The following is a 12,857-nucleotide window of genomic DNA, read 5'->3' on the forward strand; positions in this document are numbered from 1 at the left end:
TTGACAGAGTCCAAGTTTTAGTTGATTGAGGTCAGGAGGGTCATCACTCCCTTGAGGAGGAACTACAACTCTGTTTTATCGCTGAACTCTTTTGTTTCTTTTTTTTTTTTTTTTTTTTTTTTTTGCGGTATGTGGGCCTCTCACTGTTGTGGCCTCTCCCGTTGCGGAGCACAGGCTCCGGATGCGCAGGCCCAGCGGCCATGGCTCACGGGCCCAGCCGCTCCGCGGCATATGGGATCCTCCCAGACCGGGGCACGAACCCGTATCCCCTGCATCGGCCGGCGGACTCTTAACCACTGCGCCACCAGGGAGGCCCTCTTTTGTTTCTTGACTACTTTTCCTTCGTTCCTGCATTCCCTCACTTCCCTGAAGATCATTAATTATTGAGCCCTGTTAAAGGACAAACACTGTGGCTGGGCTTAGATCACAAAATGGCTTAGGCCAAAAATGGCTTCTCTTATGTCAAGAAAGCCATGCCTGGTTCTTTCTCCGGGGACCCCTAACCTATTTGCATACAAGAGCAGGCAGAACTGGTGGGTTCCAGGAGGGACCCCCATGCCGTCCCCACTCCTGGACCCTGTTGTCCCAGGACAGTTACAGGATCCCTCCCCCCTTCCCGCCCCTCAACTACCGGCCTGAGCCTGGGTCCAGGGCTGGGTTCCCTTTCAGAGGCTGCTCCCGACTTGCTGTGTGTGAGGGGGTGGGTCACCTCTCGTGCCTCAGTTTCCTCTCTTATGAGAGTACGAAATTAATTAAAAAAAAAAAAGAAAAAGGGGGGGTGGGATGAATTGGGAGATTGGGATTGATATATATACACTATTGATACTATGTATAAAATAGATAACTAATGAGAACCTACTGTATAGCACAGGGAACTCCTAAATGGGAAGGAAATCCAAAAAAGAGGGGATATGTGTATACGTATAGCTGATTCTCATTGCTGGACAGAAGAAACTAACACAACATTGTAAAGCAACTATACTCCAATAAAAATTGATTAAAAAAAGATGAGAGTAAGGTCATTTACCTGCAGACACAGAGGACTCAGGAGGGAGTGGAAATTAAGAGCAAAACAAACAAAAAGAACGAAATCAACAGATTTCCCTTGTTTCTTTGTTCGTTCTTTCTTTGCATTTTTTGGGTTTTCTTTTCCTCCCTTCGGCCGCTCTCTTCATTCCTTCTTGTCCTTCCTAGATCTCTTTCTTCGCGCTAAAACGGAGGTGCCCCTGGGCCGTCCGGATTCTGGAGCTAAGGTCAGGTTGGGGACCAGACCCGACGCCGTTGGCTTAGGGGAGGGGCCTGCTCGGGCGTGGAGACCAGATTCTCTCCCTTTTCAGGGAGTTTTCTGGCCGGGGTACGGCACAGGCGTAAGACCAAGTCCCCCAAGGCCATGCGTCCGGCGATCCCGCCAGTCGCGCGGGAAGACACAAAGATCCCGCCGGGGCTGTGCTCCCGCCCGCCCCGCCCCTGCCCCAGACCGCAGTCCCATTGGCTGAGAGCTCCTGGGGGCGGGGTCAGGGGCGGGCGCGGCGAGCCCGCCCCGCGAACCACGCCCCCTCCCCAGCTCTGTTCCCGCAGTTCGAGCAGAGCAGCTTGGCTGAGCGGAGTGGATCGCCAGGTAGGGAGCTTCTCCGGGGACCCCAGGAGGGGTGTAGTGTGGTACCCCCGCCCCGAGGGAGGCCCAGGAACCTCCGGGATGGGACCTCGGCCTCTTCTGCCGCCGCTGCCCCCATTCACCCCCCCCTCTGCAGGGTCTTCCAGCTCGCCGGCAGAGGGCCGCGGGCTGAGTCTCTCTAGGCCCCTAGGAAATACCCAGGCCGCCTTGGCCTATTTGGGGAGCGCGGGTTACTCATCCCCCTCTGGAGAATGGTGGGTGTGGCAGCAGCTGGAGGGATGTGAGGCGGACGTCGGGTTGCATTTCCCGCCTGGCCACCTGTTTTCTTCTGGCGGAAAAAAACCTCCCCTCCTCCTCGTCCCGCCCCCGCCCGCCCCCCTTACCACCCTCCCCCTGCTTTCGCCTATGGGCTGGAGCAGGATGGGGTGACTCGCGGTGCGCTGGGGCGAGGCGCGGCGGGGGTGGGGGGCGCCGTTCGGGGAGGTGGAGACAGCCCCCAGCCAGGCCTGGCCGCGCCCGCTGTGGGCTCAGTGGTGGGACCTCTGCCGGGCTTGGCGGGGAGGTGGGCTGGGGGTATCCTGGCGCCGGGCGATTGGCCGCGTCTGGGGAGGAGGAGCCGCCTGGCGCTCGCCGGGTGTGTTTGCGTCTGGATGGGGGGTCCCCGAGGCCTTGCCGAGAAACTTCTTCCGCGCCCACAGGCTCCCTCCCGACAGCCTCACTGGCAGCCCAAGTTTGCAGGCCGGAAATGCAACGGTTTTTTGTTTTGTATTGATTTCTAGCAAGGAAGCCCCTGGTCCCCACAGCTTATCTGGGGTTGGAGTGGATGTGTGTATTGGGGGTGGGGGACAGGAGATCAGCCCCTCCAGGCACGATCTCCGTTCCCACAGGCGGAGGTATCTCACTGCAAAATAGGAGGCTTCTCTGAGCCTTCGTCTCGCCATCCGTAGACTGGGGATGTAACTTTTCCTATCGTAATGGGGTGAGTGAGAATAAAAGGACATGGCTGACCCAGTGCGGGGAGGAACGTTAGCTACTGTTAACATTTTTTACGGGCTTTTTGGATATTTCTTGGTCTCTTCACTCCCTCATTGGAGGAGTCTTGCCCCTCCAATGCGTTCGCTACCCTGAACCCAGGGAGAACTTGTAAAAACATGTTCAGATCAACCCCCGGCTTAAAATCGTCCACTGATGCCCCCATTGTCGGTCAAGTCTCAAACTTTTCAACAGAGCTTTCTATTATCTTACCCCGAGACCCTCCCAGCCTCTTTCTGCCGTCCGTCCTCCCTCCCCCGGGCCTTTGCCCCTGCAGGTCCCAGGAAAAACTTGCCCACTCCGCCTTTAGGACTTGAAGCAGCCGTTGCCTCCTCGGGGCCAGGGGCCTCCTCCAAGCCCCCTCTGTGCTCGCCTTCCCCGGGCGGACTTGATGACCGCGGTTCTCAAAGCTGCGTGTTTGTCACTCCCTCCCCCCACCCCCGCCCCCAGCTGGCGCTGGAGCCCCAGCAGAGCCGGAACTGGGGCCTGTAGCGCCGCCCAGCCCAGCCTGGAGTAGATGCTCGCAATGAGCTGAGCCAGGCCCAGCGCCGGGCTCTGGGTCCTGGGAGGGGACGAGGGTGGGTCTTTGTCTCACCGAGTGGCAAAGTCAGGGCATTTGGTTTGTGTCCCATCAGCAGGGACAGGAATGGGAGGGATTGTTCTAGATGGCCCCGGGCCTGACAGTTCTACCGTTAGCCGCTCCACCATTGTTTCCGAGCCTTTGTATCTGGCACCCCCTGCACAACATCCTCCGCACGACGTCCGCCGGGCTGGGAGGCTGCACCAGGACTGTCCCATTTGACAGATGGGGAAACTGAGGCAGGGAGCGGTGAGGTCGCTTGCCAGGGGTCACAGAGGGAGAGGAGTGCAGAGTTAGGCCTGAGACTCAGGTCTGACCGAAGCCCTGGGAGAATGCAGACGAAGATGGAATACAGGAAGGCTGGAAGTGGGGGTGATGGGGGGCGGAGTCGGCCCCTAGTTACGAACAAGGGCTTGGGCTCCTCCCAGGAGGGCTGCCCAGGGTGGGAGCCGGCGGGCCCAGGGTCCTGGGCGGGGCGGGCGTGTTCGGGACCGCTAACTGGGGGCAGTGCTGGAGGGGCGCCTCGGCTTCCCGGTCGCTGGCCCTCGGGTTTCCGGCTTCTTCCCAGCACTCTGGGGCGGCCGAGCCGTTCCCGGTTGGGCTTGCCCCCCCTCCCCGGACGCGGGCATCGCGGGCTGCACCCTCCGCGCCGAGTTTGTATTTCTCCCTGCGCCAGGCCGCCCCGCCCTCGCGCCCCCTCCACTCGATTCCCCACTTCCCCCCACTCCGCTCCCTCCCCACTGACTCCCCGCCCCACCCTTTGGCCTCGGCCCTCTCTGAATCCCCGCCCCTTGAGTCCCCGCCCCTCCCTTTCCCCCTTTCCCCCTCCCCTCTATCCTTGCTCTATTCCCTGCCTCCCTCGCCTGAGCCCCACTCTCCCCCGAACAATGGAGGGGAATGTAGCCCAACCCCGCCTCGGGCTCCTCATGGGCCTTTCCTGCTTCCTGGACCCCACTGTCCAGCCTCCGCTGGCTCACCCAGCCCCTCGGCCCATGTGCCCTTGGTTCTGCCGGGCTGGGGCTTAGCTGGGCTGGAGGCTGAGAAGGGAAGGGAGGCGTCTCTGTTGCCTCAGCTTACAGACGAGGAACCTGGGTGTACTAAGGTGACTTTCTGATTCATCTAGAGCCCCCCACCAAAAAAATTCCCTTCCACCCTCTTATGCTGGTTGAAAGGTGGGCAAGGCCGATAACCCGGTAACCCGCACTGCTCTTTTGTGTGTACTACTCTGTGTCGGTTGACCAGCATCTACCTTGCTGGGGGGAACTCCTTAGAAATGCAGAATCTGGGACTCCACCCCCATCTTCAGAATCTACATTTTAGCACCGACTCTCTCCAGTGTCCTGTCCTGTTCCCTTCATGCGGGCTAGTAGTCATCCCCACCTGCCAGTAGTGGCCTGGCCCCGGGGCTGGGAGGTGTCTGAACATGGTGCCCAGCCCTGGCCTCCCCCATCCAGAAACCCATGGAAGGCTCGACACCCCCTTTTTCAGAGTAGGCTTGGAGAGATCTGGCTTTGCTGAGAACCATGCTGAGAATGAAGCTCCCAACTTGAACTCAGCTCTTTCCCCTCCACCTCCCTGCCCTTAAGCGTCTGAAAGCTACCAAGAATGGAGCCTTGTGGAATGAACTGCAAACTCCTTCTCACTAAAGTGTAAATGACTGATAGCACTGCCAAGGATACCCTCCCTGGAGTCAGCAACTGGCTACTTGGCTCAAGACAGACTTGTCCTTGATACGACTGGTGGGATTGGTGGGGTTTGAGGCCGAGAGGGCAGGAGGGGAGGGGGTTAGCAGGGGCTCTGCAGGATTGGGTCTCCAGTCCCTTGATATGTGGGTGGGTGGAAGAGGGGTCAGGAAGACCAGAGCCTGGTGCCCAGCTGAACTCTCTGAACCTTCCAGGAGGATGTGCAGGGCCTGTGGAAAATTCCCAGGCTATTTTGGGCTGAGGCCCCCTTCCTGCCCTTTCCCAGGGTAAAGGCCCTGCTGGTGCCGGGGGTGGGGTGGCCTCGCCCCGTCCACTGGTATGTACACACAGGCAGTGACAGGTGTGCATCCACGTGTGCGCCTGGCTTCAGACACACACATGTGCACACACACACCACACATGTGAGCAGAGCCAAACACGCCCATGCAATCCTGTGCACACACAGCCATACGCATTTACGCACATGCACACACACAGGTGTGTGCACACAGCTCAGCAGCCGTGGCATGCCTTGGGCATGACATTCTGTCTGAGTTTGCTGCAGCCCTGAGGCCCGTCCCAGGTCTGGCCTAGAGCCTCCTAGCAGACTGAGCCTCAGTTGCCTGTTTGCAAATGCCTTGCAGCTGTAGGGAGTTGAGGGGGTCTGGGAGGGGGGCTAGTGGCAGCGGGTGGGCCCTGCCTCCTCCAGGGTCAGCTCCAAGGCTCCCCTGGTGTTGCTGGGAGAGCAGTTGCTGGTTGGAAGCACCGGTGGCTGGGGATGAGGGTGGGGGGGTGACTGCTACACCCCCCCATCTGTGTGTTGGGGGGCAGCAGCGGGCCCCAGAGCTGGCTCCTGGGCTACTGGCTCCCCCCTCCCCCAGCTGTTTTCCTTGCAGCTGGACTTTAACCCAGGCCTCCCCACACGGAGGCCATGCACTCCTTCTCCCTGCCCCCTCCCCCATGCCGCTCCCCCTCCCCACGCAGGCCCCTGGGGGTGGGCTGGCTCTTGTCCAGGCCTGCTCCAGCTGCCCCAGCTGCTTTCAGCTCCGATGGCCCAGGGGAGGTGGGCAGGGTGGTGGTTAAGGCTCCTGTGTCTCCCAGGCCGGCACTTCCCATCCCCACTCCGGGAGGCTCTGGTGCCCCCCATGCCTCAGTTTCTCCCACTGCCAGGTGCGCATGCATGGAGCCCCCTGCTGCTGCTCGACTGTGCAAGGTACCGAGCACACAGGTACACATGAACTCCAGCCGGGGCTTCGGGTCCTAATGCTAGTTAAGACCCTGCTCTGTCCCAGCCCCAGTGCAGGGCCCTAGCACGTGGAGGGACTCCATGCTGCCTTCAGGTTGCTCCCCGCTCAAGATGGTGGGCTTCCATCAGCATCTCTGCTGGACTGGGTATACTAGGGGAGTCAAGGGGGCTGGGGTGGAGAGAGAAGGGGGGCCCCAGTTTGGGCCTGCTTCATTAACCCAGGGGGAGGTAGGCCTGGCAGGGGACATGGGGACAGTCAGACAGACATGGATGTGAAGAATGAAGACACATGGGGATGATGGTGATGCCCTCTGACCCACCCTGCCTCTCACCTCTCACCCCTCCTTCCCCAGTGCCCCCCCGCCAGTCTCCTTGCTGGCCTTCAGCCACACCTGCCCTTGCCAACCTCAGGGCCTTTGCACAGGCTGTTTCCCACACCTGGAAGAGCCTCCCTCTGTTTTGTAAATGGTCCACTCTTTCTTACCGTCCGGGACCCAGCCTGCACCCTCATTAGAGTGGCACCCCAACCCTGCTACTTTTTATGTCCCTGTATGTATTTCTTATCAGCCCTTTCAGCAGTCTGTAATGGTTATTTATTTTTTGGCCACACCACGCAGCTTGTGGGATCTCAGTTCCCCTACCAGGGATTGAACCTGGGCCATGGCAATGAAAGCCTGGAATCCTAACCACTAGGCCACCAGGGAACCACCTGTAATGATTTTGTTTATATATTTATTGACCTGTTTCTTCTCTGGCTCCAAATTCAGCCGTGTCTCTAGTGCCATGAACAGGGCCTGACACCGGGCATATATTTGTTGAATGACTTTATGATGACAGTTATAACAATAATTGTAGCTGACACTTAATGCTCACTTGTTCTGGGCAGAGGATATGCAGAGTGCCTAACATGTATTATTTCATTTCAACTTCATGACAATGGTGTGAAGTCAGAACTATTAAAATTCCCATTTTCCTCATGCAGAAACCAAGGTCCAGAGAGGTTAAGTAACTTGCCCAAGATCACACAGCCGGCAGGGTGGGATTTGAAGTCAGATGTGCCTGACACCAGGGGAAAGAGGGAGATTGTGGATGCGGGGGAGGGCACTTCCCCGCCTCACCCTGGTGTCACCAGGACGAAGTGGTCCCACCTGCTGTCCTGGGTGGGGTTTTCCCTTCTCTGGGCCGGCCCCCTTCCCAGAACCCCAGGCATTGAACATTCTAGGACTCTATGACCTGTACTGGTGGGTCATGCTGGAGCCCTGACCCCCGGCCAAGGAGCCGGGGCCTTTCTGGGGTGGCTGCAGCTGCAGCTAAGGGTCAGGAGGTAGCTATGTCACTTCCCCCGGGAGGGAGGAGGTGGCCCTTTCCCTGGAGGACGCAGGTTGAAAACTGGTGCCCTGGGGCTGCGTAATTACTATAGACCAGGCACGCATAGGGCAGGGCTGGTGGACTGGAGGCTCCAGGCTGTCAGAGCTGCTAGTTTTTCAAACTAGTTGGAAACCTAGATTTTGGGGCAAACTCCTGGGATGTTTAAAAGATAGCTCCTATTTTAAATTTGAAAACCCCGTGTGTGAACCACACAGAGGCCAGCAGGGCTGCCCTGTGAACGGGGGTGATGTCTGAGTCAGCCTCCTCCCCTGTCCTGGGGCCACAGGGCCCGGCTCTGCTTCACCTTGAGTCCCCATCCCCCTCCCCGAGCAGGTGCTGAGTGATGCCCACCCAGCTGCCCCACTGTGCAGATGGGAAAATTGATCCCAGAGAGGGGAAAGGACTCAGCCAAGGTCCTTTGGCTCCTGGGCTTTGCTCTTTCCTTGTGGCCTTGAGGCGAGGCCGCCAGTGTGTTGGGTACAGCGGCCACGTGCTGCTCTTGACACAGTTGCCAGAGCGAGGCAGGGACTATGGAGTCCGCTCCCTCCAGCCCCTCCAGCTGGGTCTGCCCCTGGCCTCTGATGCATGTTAGGGGTCACGGAGGGAATTCGATTTCTTAGCAGCAATTGGAGACTCGGGCTGTGTGGAAATTAACTTTAAGGCCTGGATCTGAGTAAGGGGCCTGGTGGAGATGCTGCCTTTGAAATGCCCCTGCCCCACAGGTTCCCACGCACTTAAATGCCGGGCTTCCCTCTCCTGGATGCAGGCCTGACTTGGGGTCTGAGCCTTCTTTGGTTTGTGTCCTGGAGTTTCCTGGAGGAGCACTTGAGTGTTGGTCCCTTTTTTGCCTCTGCCTTCCCCACAGTATCCGGCACTTAGCCGGGGCCAGGAAATGTCTGATGAGTGGCTGGAGTCATCTAGGCGGTTGGCATTGAAGCATCCCCACCCCCCTCCTCCCGCCCTGCCTGCCTGCCTCCCTGCTCCCGCCCTCCTTCCTTTCCTTCCTTTCACAAGGATTTACCACACCTGGCCCGGCGTGTGCCAGGGTCTGTGCTGGGCACTGGGAACATAGAGGGGGCCAATGGTGTCCTTGTCAGTGATGCGACCTGGCATTTCTGTAGAGAGCAATGATAGCGGGAGGCCCATGGCAGCTGCAGGAGCCCAGACCAAGCACCTGCCCCGGCTGCAGTGAGCCGGGCGTGTTTCTGGAGCAGGTGACCGCCATGTTGAGTGAGCCTCAAGCCTGCATTCCACAGCCAGAAGAATGAGCCTCAGATGGCAGACACTGGGGTGGGGAGGCATCCGGGCGGCCTCTCCTTGCAAGGCGTGAGCCCCTGAGAGCCCCTGTCCCTCTCCAGGTCAGCCATGTCATCTGAGCCTCCTCCCCCGTCACAGCGCCCCACCCACCAGTCCTCGGCCGGGCTGCTGGATACCCAACAGGCCCGAGATCGCTCACCGTCCCCGCTTCGGGGCAACGTGGTCCCGAGCCCACTGCCCACTCGCCGGACAAGGACCTTCTCAGCGTGAGTGTCAGGCTTCCTGAGACAGGACGCCTGCGGGGTCCAGAGAGCCTCATGTCCCTGTCTGTCAGATGGGAGACTCAGGGTTGGGAAAAGGCTGATGGTGAGAAAGTGGGCAGGCGCCTCGTAAACTCTGTATGGTGCTGCTCCAGGCCCACTTGAGGCTGTCACGAGCTGGGGGCAAGGATTGGGGATGGCCAGGGGTGGGAAATCACTGGGGTCTTAAATCATCAGGCTTTAACGACACACAGGCCTCTTCCTCCGTGAGCCCTTGACTTCATCGGCTGCAAAAGGGGGACAGTAGCAGGGTGGCCACGGTGCTGCAGGGGACCCACACGGTGCCTGGGAGATGCAGAGCTCAGGCCAACGAGTGGAGGCTGCTGCTAGCTGCTGCTGCTAACAGCCTTCGGAGGAAGGGATGCTCAGAGAGCTTTTAGTCAGAGGGGGAAACTGACGCCTGAGAAAACTCTGCCAGCGTCATTCAGAGAGTCATTGTCACCAGGGTCTCTGTGAATGGCTCCCAGAGTCGTGCAGTGCACAACCTGCACCGCTGTACGTGGTGGCCCCGGCCAGGACTCCCTGGGGCACAGCGTGGGTGGGCACTGGAGTGAGCTGGGTGTGTCCGGGAAGCTGGGGGCTGTTCTGGAGGGCTGGCGGGGGCCGCTCATGCTGTCCCCTCTCTCTGGCAGGACGGTGCGGGCTTCACAGGGCCCTGTCTACAAAGGAGTCTGCAAATGCTTCTGTCGGTCCAAGGGCCACGGCTTCATCACCCCGGCCGATGGCGGCCCTGACATCTTCCTGCACATCTCGGAGTGAGTCAGCGGCCGGCCTGGGTGGGCTGGGTCGGGCGTGGGTGCTGCCGTGGCCCGAGCAGGCAGGGAGAGCGTGTGACTCTGCTTGTGATTTGTGTGTGACGGTGTGCAGCGGCAGGGCCGTGAGCCCGTGGTGGTGGTGGCGGTGTGTCAGGCTGCAGGCAACGCGTGTGTGCATGTGTGAGTTGAGATCCGCGTGGGGTGGGTCTGAGTGCCCATGTGGGCCTGGTGGGCGGGGAGGGGCGTCCCTGTGAGTCTGGGGAGCTGTGTTTCGCCTGGCGGCTGGGTTCCTGTGCTTCCTCGGGGGAAGCAGCCTGGTGAGGCGGGGGAGCTGCCTGCACTCTGCTCCAGGAAGGAAGTTTGGGGCTGGACCCTTTCTCCTGCCCCTTGCTCACTGACGTCCTTCCTTCCTGAGTGTTTGGGAACCCTGGGGCGGGCGGTGGGGGGGACCCAGGGTGGAGCCCACACGTGCTTGGCCTTGGGGCTGGAAGGTGTCCAGCAGCCTGTGCTTCACTTCTGATCTAAGCAGCCTGCAGATCTGTGGGGATCCGATTGGCACCCCGACCCACACCCCAACCCTTGACCTCAGCGGCAGCCCCCCAGTCTTTCTGACTGTGGCAGGCAAAGTCCTTATCCCACACAGCAGACCTGACAATACATAGAAACCATGTTTTTGAAATTAGGATCCTGTTGCACATGTCTGCTGGGATGGGAGAGTTATCCCTTCTGACCCTCCCCTAACATTCTTACACGCCAGGTCTTCAGTAAACACCCGGTACAGCGTAGACATGAGGATGTCGCTAGAGCAATGCCTTCCACGTATGTATGAATCATACGTGGATGTAGACATGTATCTCCACATTGCCTCTTTCCAGAAAGGATTTGTAGTGGTTGACAAGGATGCACACAGTGCACCAAAAAAATTAGGAAAGCATGGGGTTGGGGGGCAGATAAGAAAGATGGGGATACTGTGATGCCTAGTTCCACTGCTAGAAGTGGGCTACACGTTTATTCCTGAGCTTCCTGGTGGCCAAATCAAAGAGGGCAGTACTGTTATTCTGTGATGTTATTCTTCAGTCAAGGCAAACCAGTTCCGGGGGAGCTGGCTGGTCTTGGTGCTCAGGATCTGAAGGGGATTGTCCTCCTGGCGTCTCATCAAGGGGACATCAAGCTGGGCACCTCCCTATCACGGGTGAGATGGTGACTCATGTCCCATAGAAAGTAAGGGAAAAGGACTTTCTGGAGAGTTCACTGAGGAGTTGAACAGCAGAGGTGTAGCCTGGTTTCTGGGACTCCTGTACAGGGCAAGGGGTCGGGGTGCTGCTCAGGAAACCCTCACCTGGGCCATCCCCCAAGTCAGGCTCAGACTGCCTTTCCCTGCTCTTCCCTCCATCAGGCCCACGGTGCCCTAGTTTAACATGCCATGTGAGCATCCCCAGGGGGTGGGGCTCCATCTCTGTCTCAGCAACAGAGGTCCCAGGGAAGGAGCTGATTGGGTCTGGGGCTCCTCAGCCACAACCAGAGGGCCATGGTGGTGCCCCCTGGTGGCGCCCCCTGGTGGCAGGGCAGGGGGGCAGTTCCTCTGCGAGGGCTGGTGTCCTGGCTTCTCTGAGTGCCGGCCCTGAGTGTTCTCTCCCCGCCCCACAGCGTGGAGGGGGAGTACGTCCCCGTGGAAGGCGATGAGGTCACCTATAAGATGTGCTCCATCCCGCCCAAGAATGAGAAGCTGCAGGCCGTGGAGGTGGTCATCACCCACCTGGCGCCGGGCACCAAGCACGAGACCTGGTCCGGCCACATCGTCAGCTCCTAGGAGAGGCCAGAGGCGCCCCTTCCCCAGGGCTTGGGGGAGACTCTGGGGCCGGAGGCAGGACCAAACTGGAGAGGACATTCTACCGCTTGATGGGGCTTCAAGGGGGGGAGTGTGGTCCCTTTCAAGTGTCTCCTGAAGGAAGGGGTGTGGGGTGCTCTCGGCCACCAGCACAGCCTCTCACCATCTGAAAAGCATTAAAAGCATTGAAAAAGGAGAGGCGCCCGCTAGTGGCTGAGTGGAGGGTCTGTCCGAGCCCCACCCGGGACGGGGTCGGGTGGTCTTCCCCAGCCCACAGCCCTGCAGGGGCAGGAAGGCTCAAAACCCCCAGATCTGGCCCTCTGGGTAGTGACACGGACCCTGCGTGTTTTCCCGGGAGGAATTCCTGCCCAAGCGGCCCCCTTGTGTCTCTCCTCGGCCCTGGGCAGAGCAGGCTTTTCTTTCTGGTTCTCAGCTGGTTGTTCAGGGGGCTGGGAGGGGCGGGGAGTAGGGGGAGGTTGGTACCTTTGCAGCGGGAGGTGTCACAGCTGGGTGTCTGGGAGCCCGGAGTCCTCCACCTGACAGCGACGTGCTCAGAGGTGAATCCTAACTCTCTTCGAAGCCTGGTCCTTTCTGTCCGTCTTCAGGTTGAGTGATCCTGGCTCAGCAGCCCCGTCACTGAGGTGGTGGGTGGGAGAGGGGAGTGTGGAGAGGGGAGACTCTTTAAGACCAGACCTTTCTCCGGATCCATCTAGAAAAGAGCAGGTGGTTTGCTTCCTGACAGCCTGGTAAAGTCAGAAGTTGAAGGGGGAATATACCTTTGGTGGGGTTTTCTGGAAAACTGGTGTGAAGAACTGCTTAGGATTTTCTTTTTTTTTTTTTTTATTTCATAACTGAAGTTCTCACCAGAGCCAGCTCTGTTTGCACTTTGCTGCTGACATTGCAAACCTTTGTAGATATTTCCAGTAAACAAATCCTTAGGATTTTCTTTGCTGTAGTTTGGTCTGGCTTTAGTTGTGTTTTAAAAATAGCAATAGCTGGGAAATACGTCTTGAAATATGTGGCCTGTATGTAGTCAAGTGTCCATGTGTCAGTGCAGGGAGACGAGACCTTGAAAGACAATGACAGCCTAATCCAGTGTCTTAAATCTGAGAATTTCTGCAAGGGGATGGAAGGCCAGAACTATTTTGCTGAGGACTCGTGGAGTTGTTGTTTG

The 12,857-nt window shown here is 58.8% G+C and overlaps 1 protein-coding gene across 2 annotated transcripts; it reads left to right on the top strand.

The window, feature by feature from the left end:
• Positions 1 to 1,550: 1,550 nt before the first annotated feature.
• CARHSP1 (calcium regulated heat stable protein 1) lies at positions 1,551 to 11,879 on the top strand. Of its 2 annotated transcripts, none has more exons than XM_060078841.1 (4): positions 1,551 to 1,618; positions 8,882 to 9,046; positions 9,733 to 9,855; positions 11,503 to 11,879. In XM_060078841.1, the coding sequence occupies exons 2-4, from the start codon at positions 8,889 to 8,891 to the stop codon at positions 11,663 to 11,665; spliced, it is 444 nt and encodes a 147-aa protein (XP_059934824.1). In that variant the 5' UTR covers positions 1,551 to 1,618; positions 8,882 to 8,888; the 3' UTR covers positions 11,666 to 11,879. The 2 variants fall into 2 exon arrangements, with proteins under 2 accessions (XP_059934824.1, XP_059934823.1); XM_060078840.1 differs by lacking the exon at positions 1,551 to 1,618 and adding an exon at positions 2,572 to 2,594.
• Positions 11,880 to 12,857: the final 978 nt, after the last annotated feature.

The sequence above is a fragment of the Mesoplodon densirostris genome, chromosome 16, assembly GCF_025265405.1.
Source record: "Mesoplodon densirostris isolate mMesDen1 chromosome 16, mMesDen1 primary haplotype, whole genome shotgun sequence".
NCBI lineage: Eukaryota > Metazoa > Chordata > Mammalia > Artiodactyla > Ziphiidae > Mesoplodon > Mesoplodon densirostris.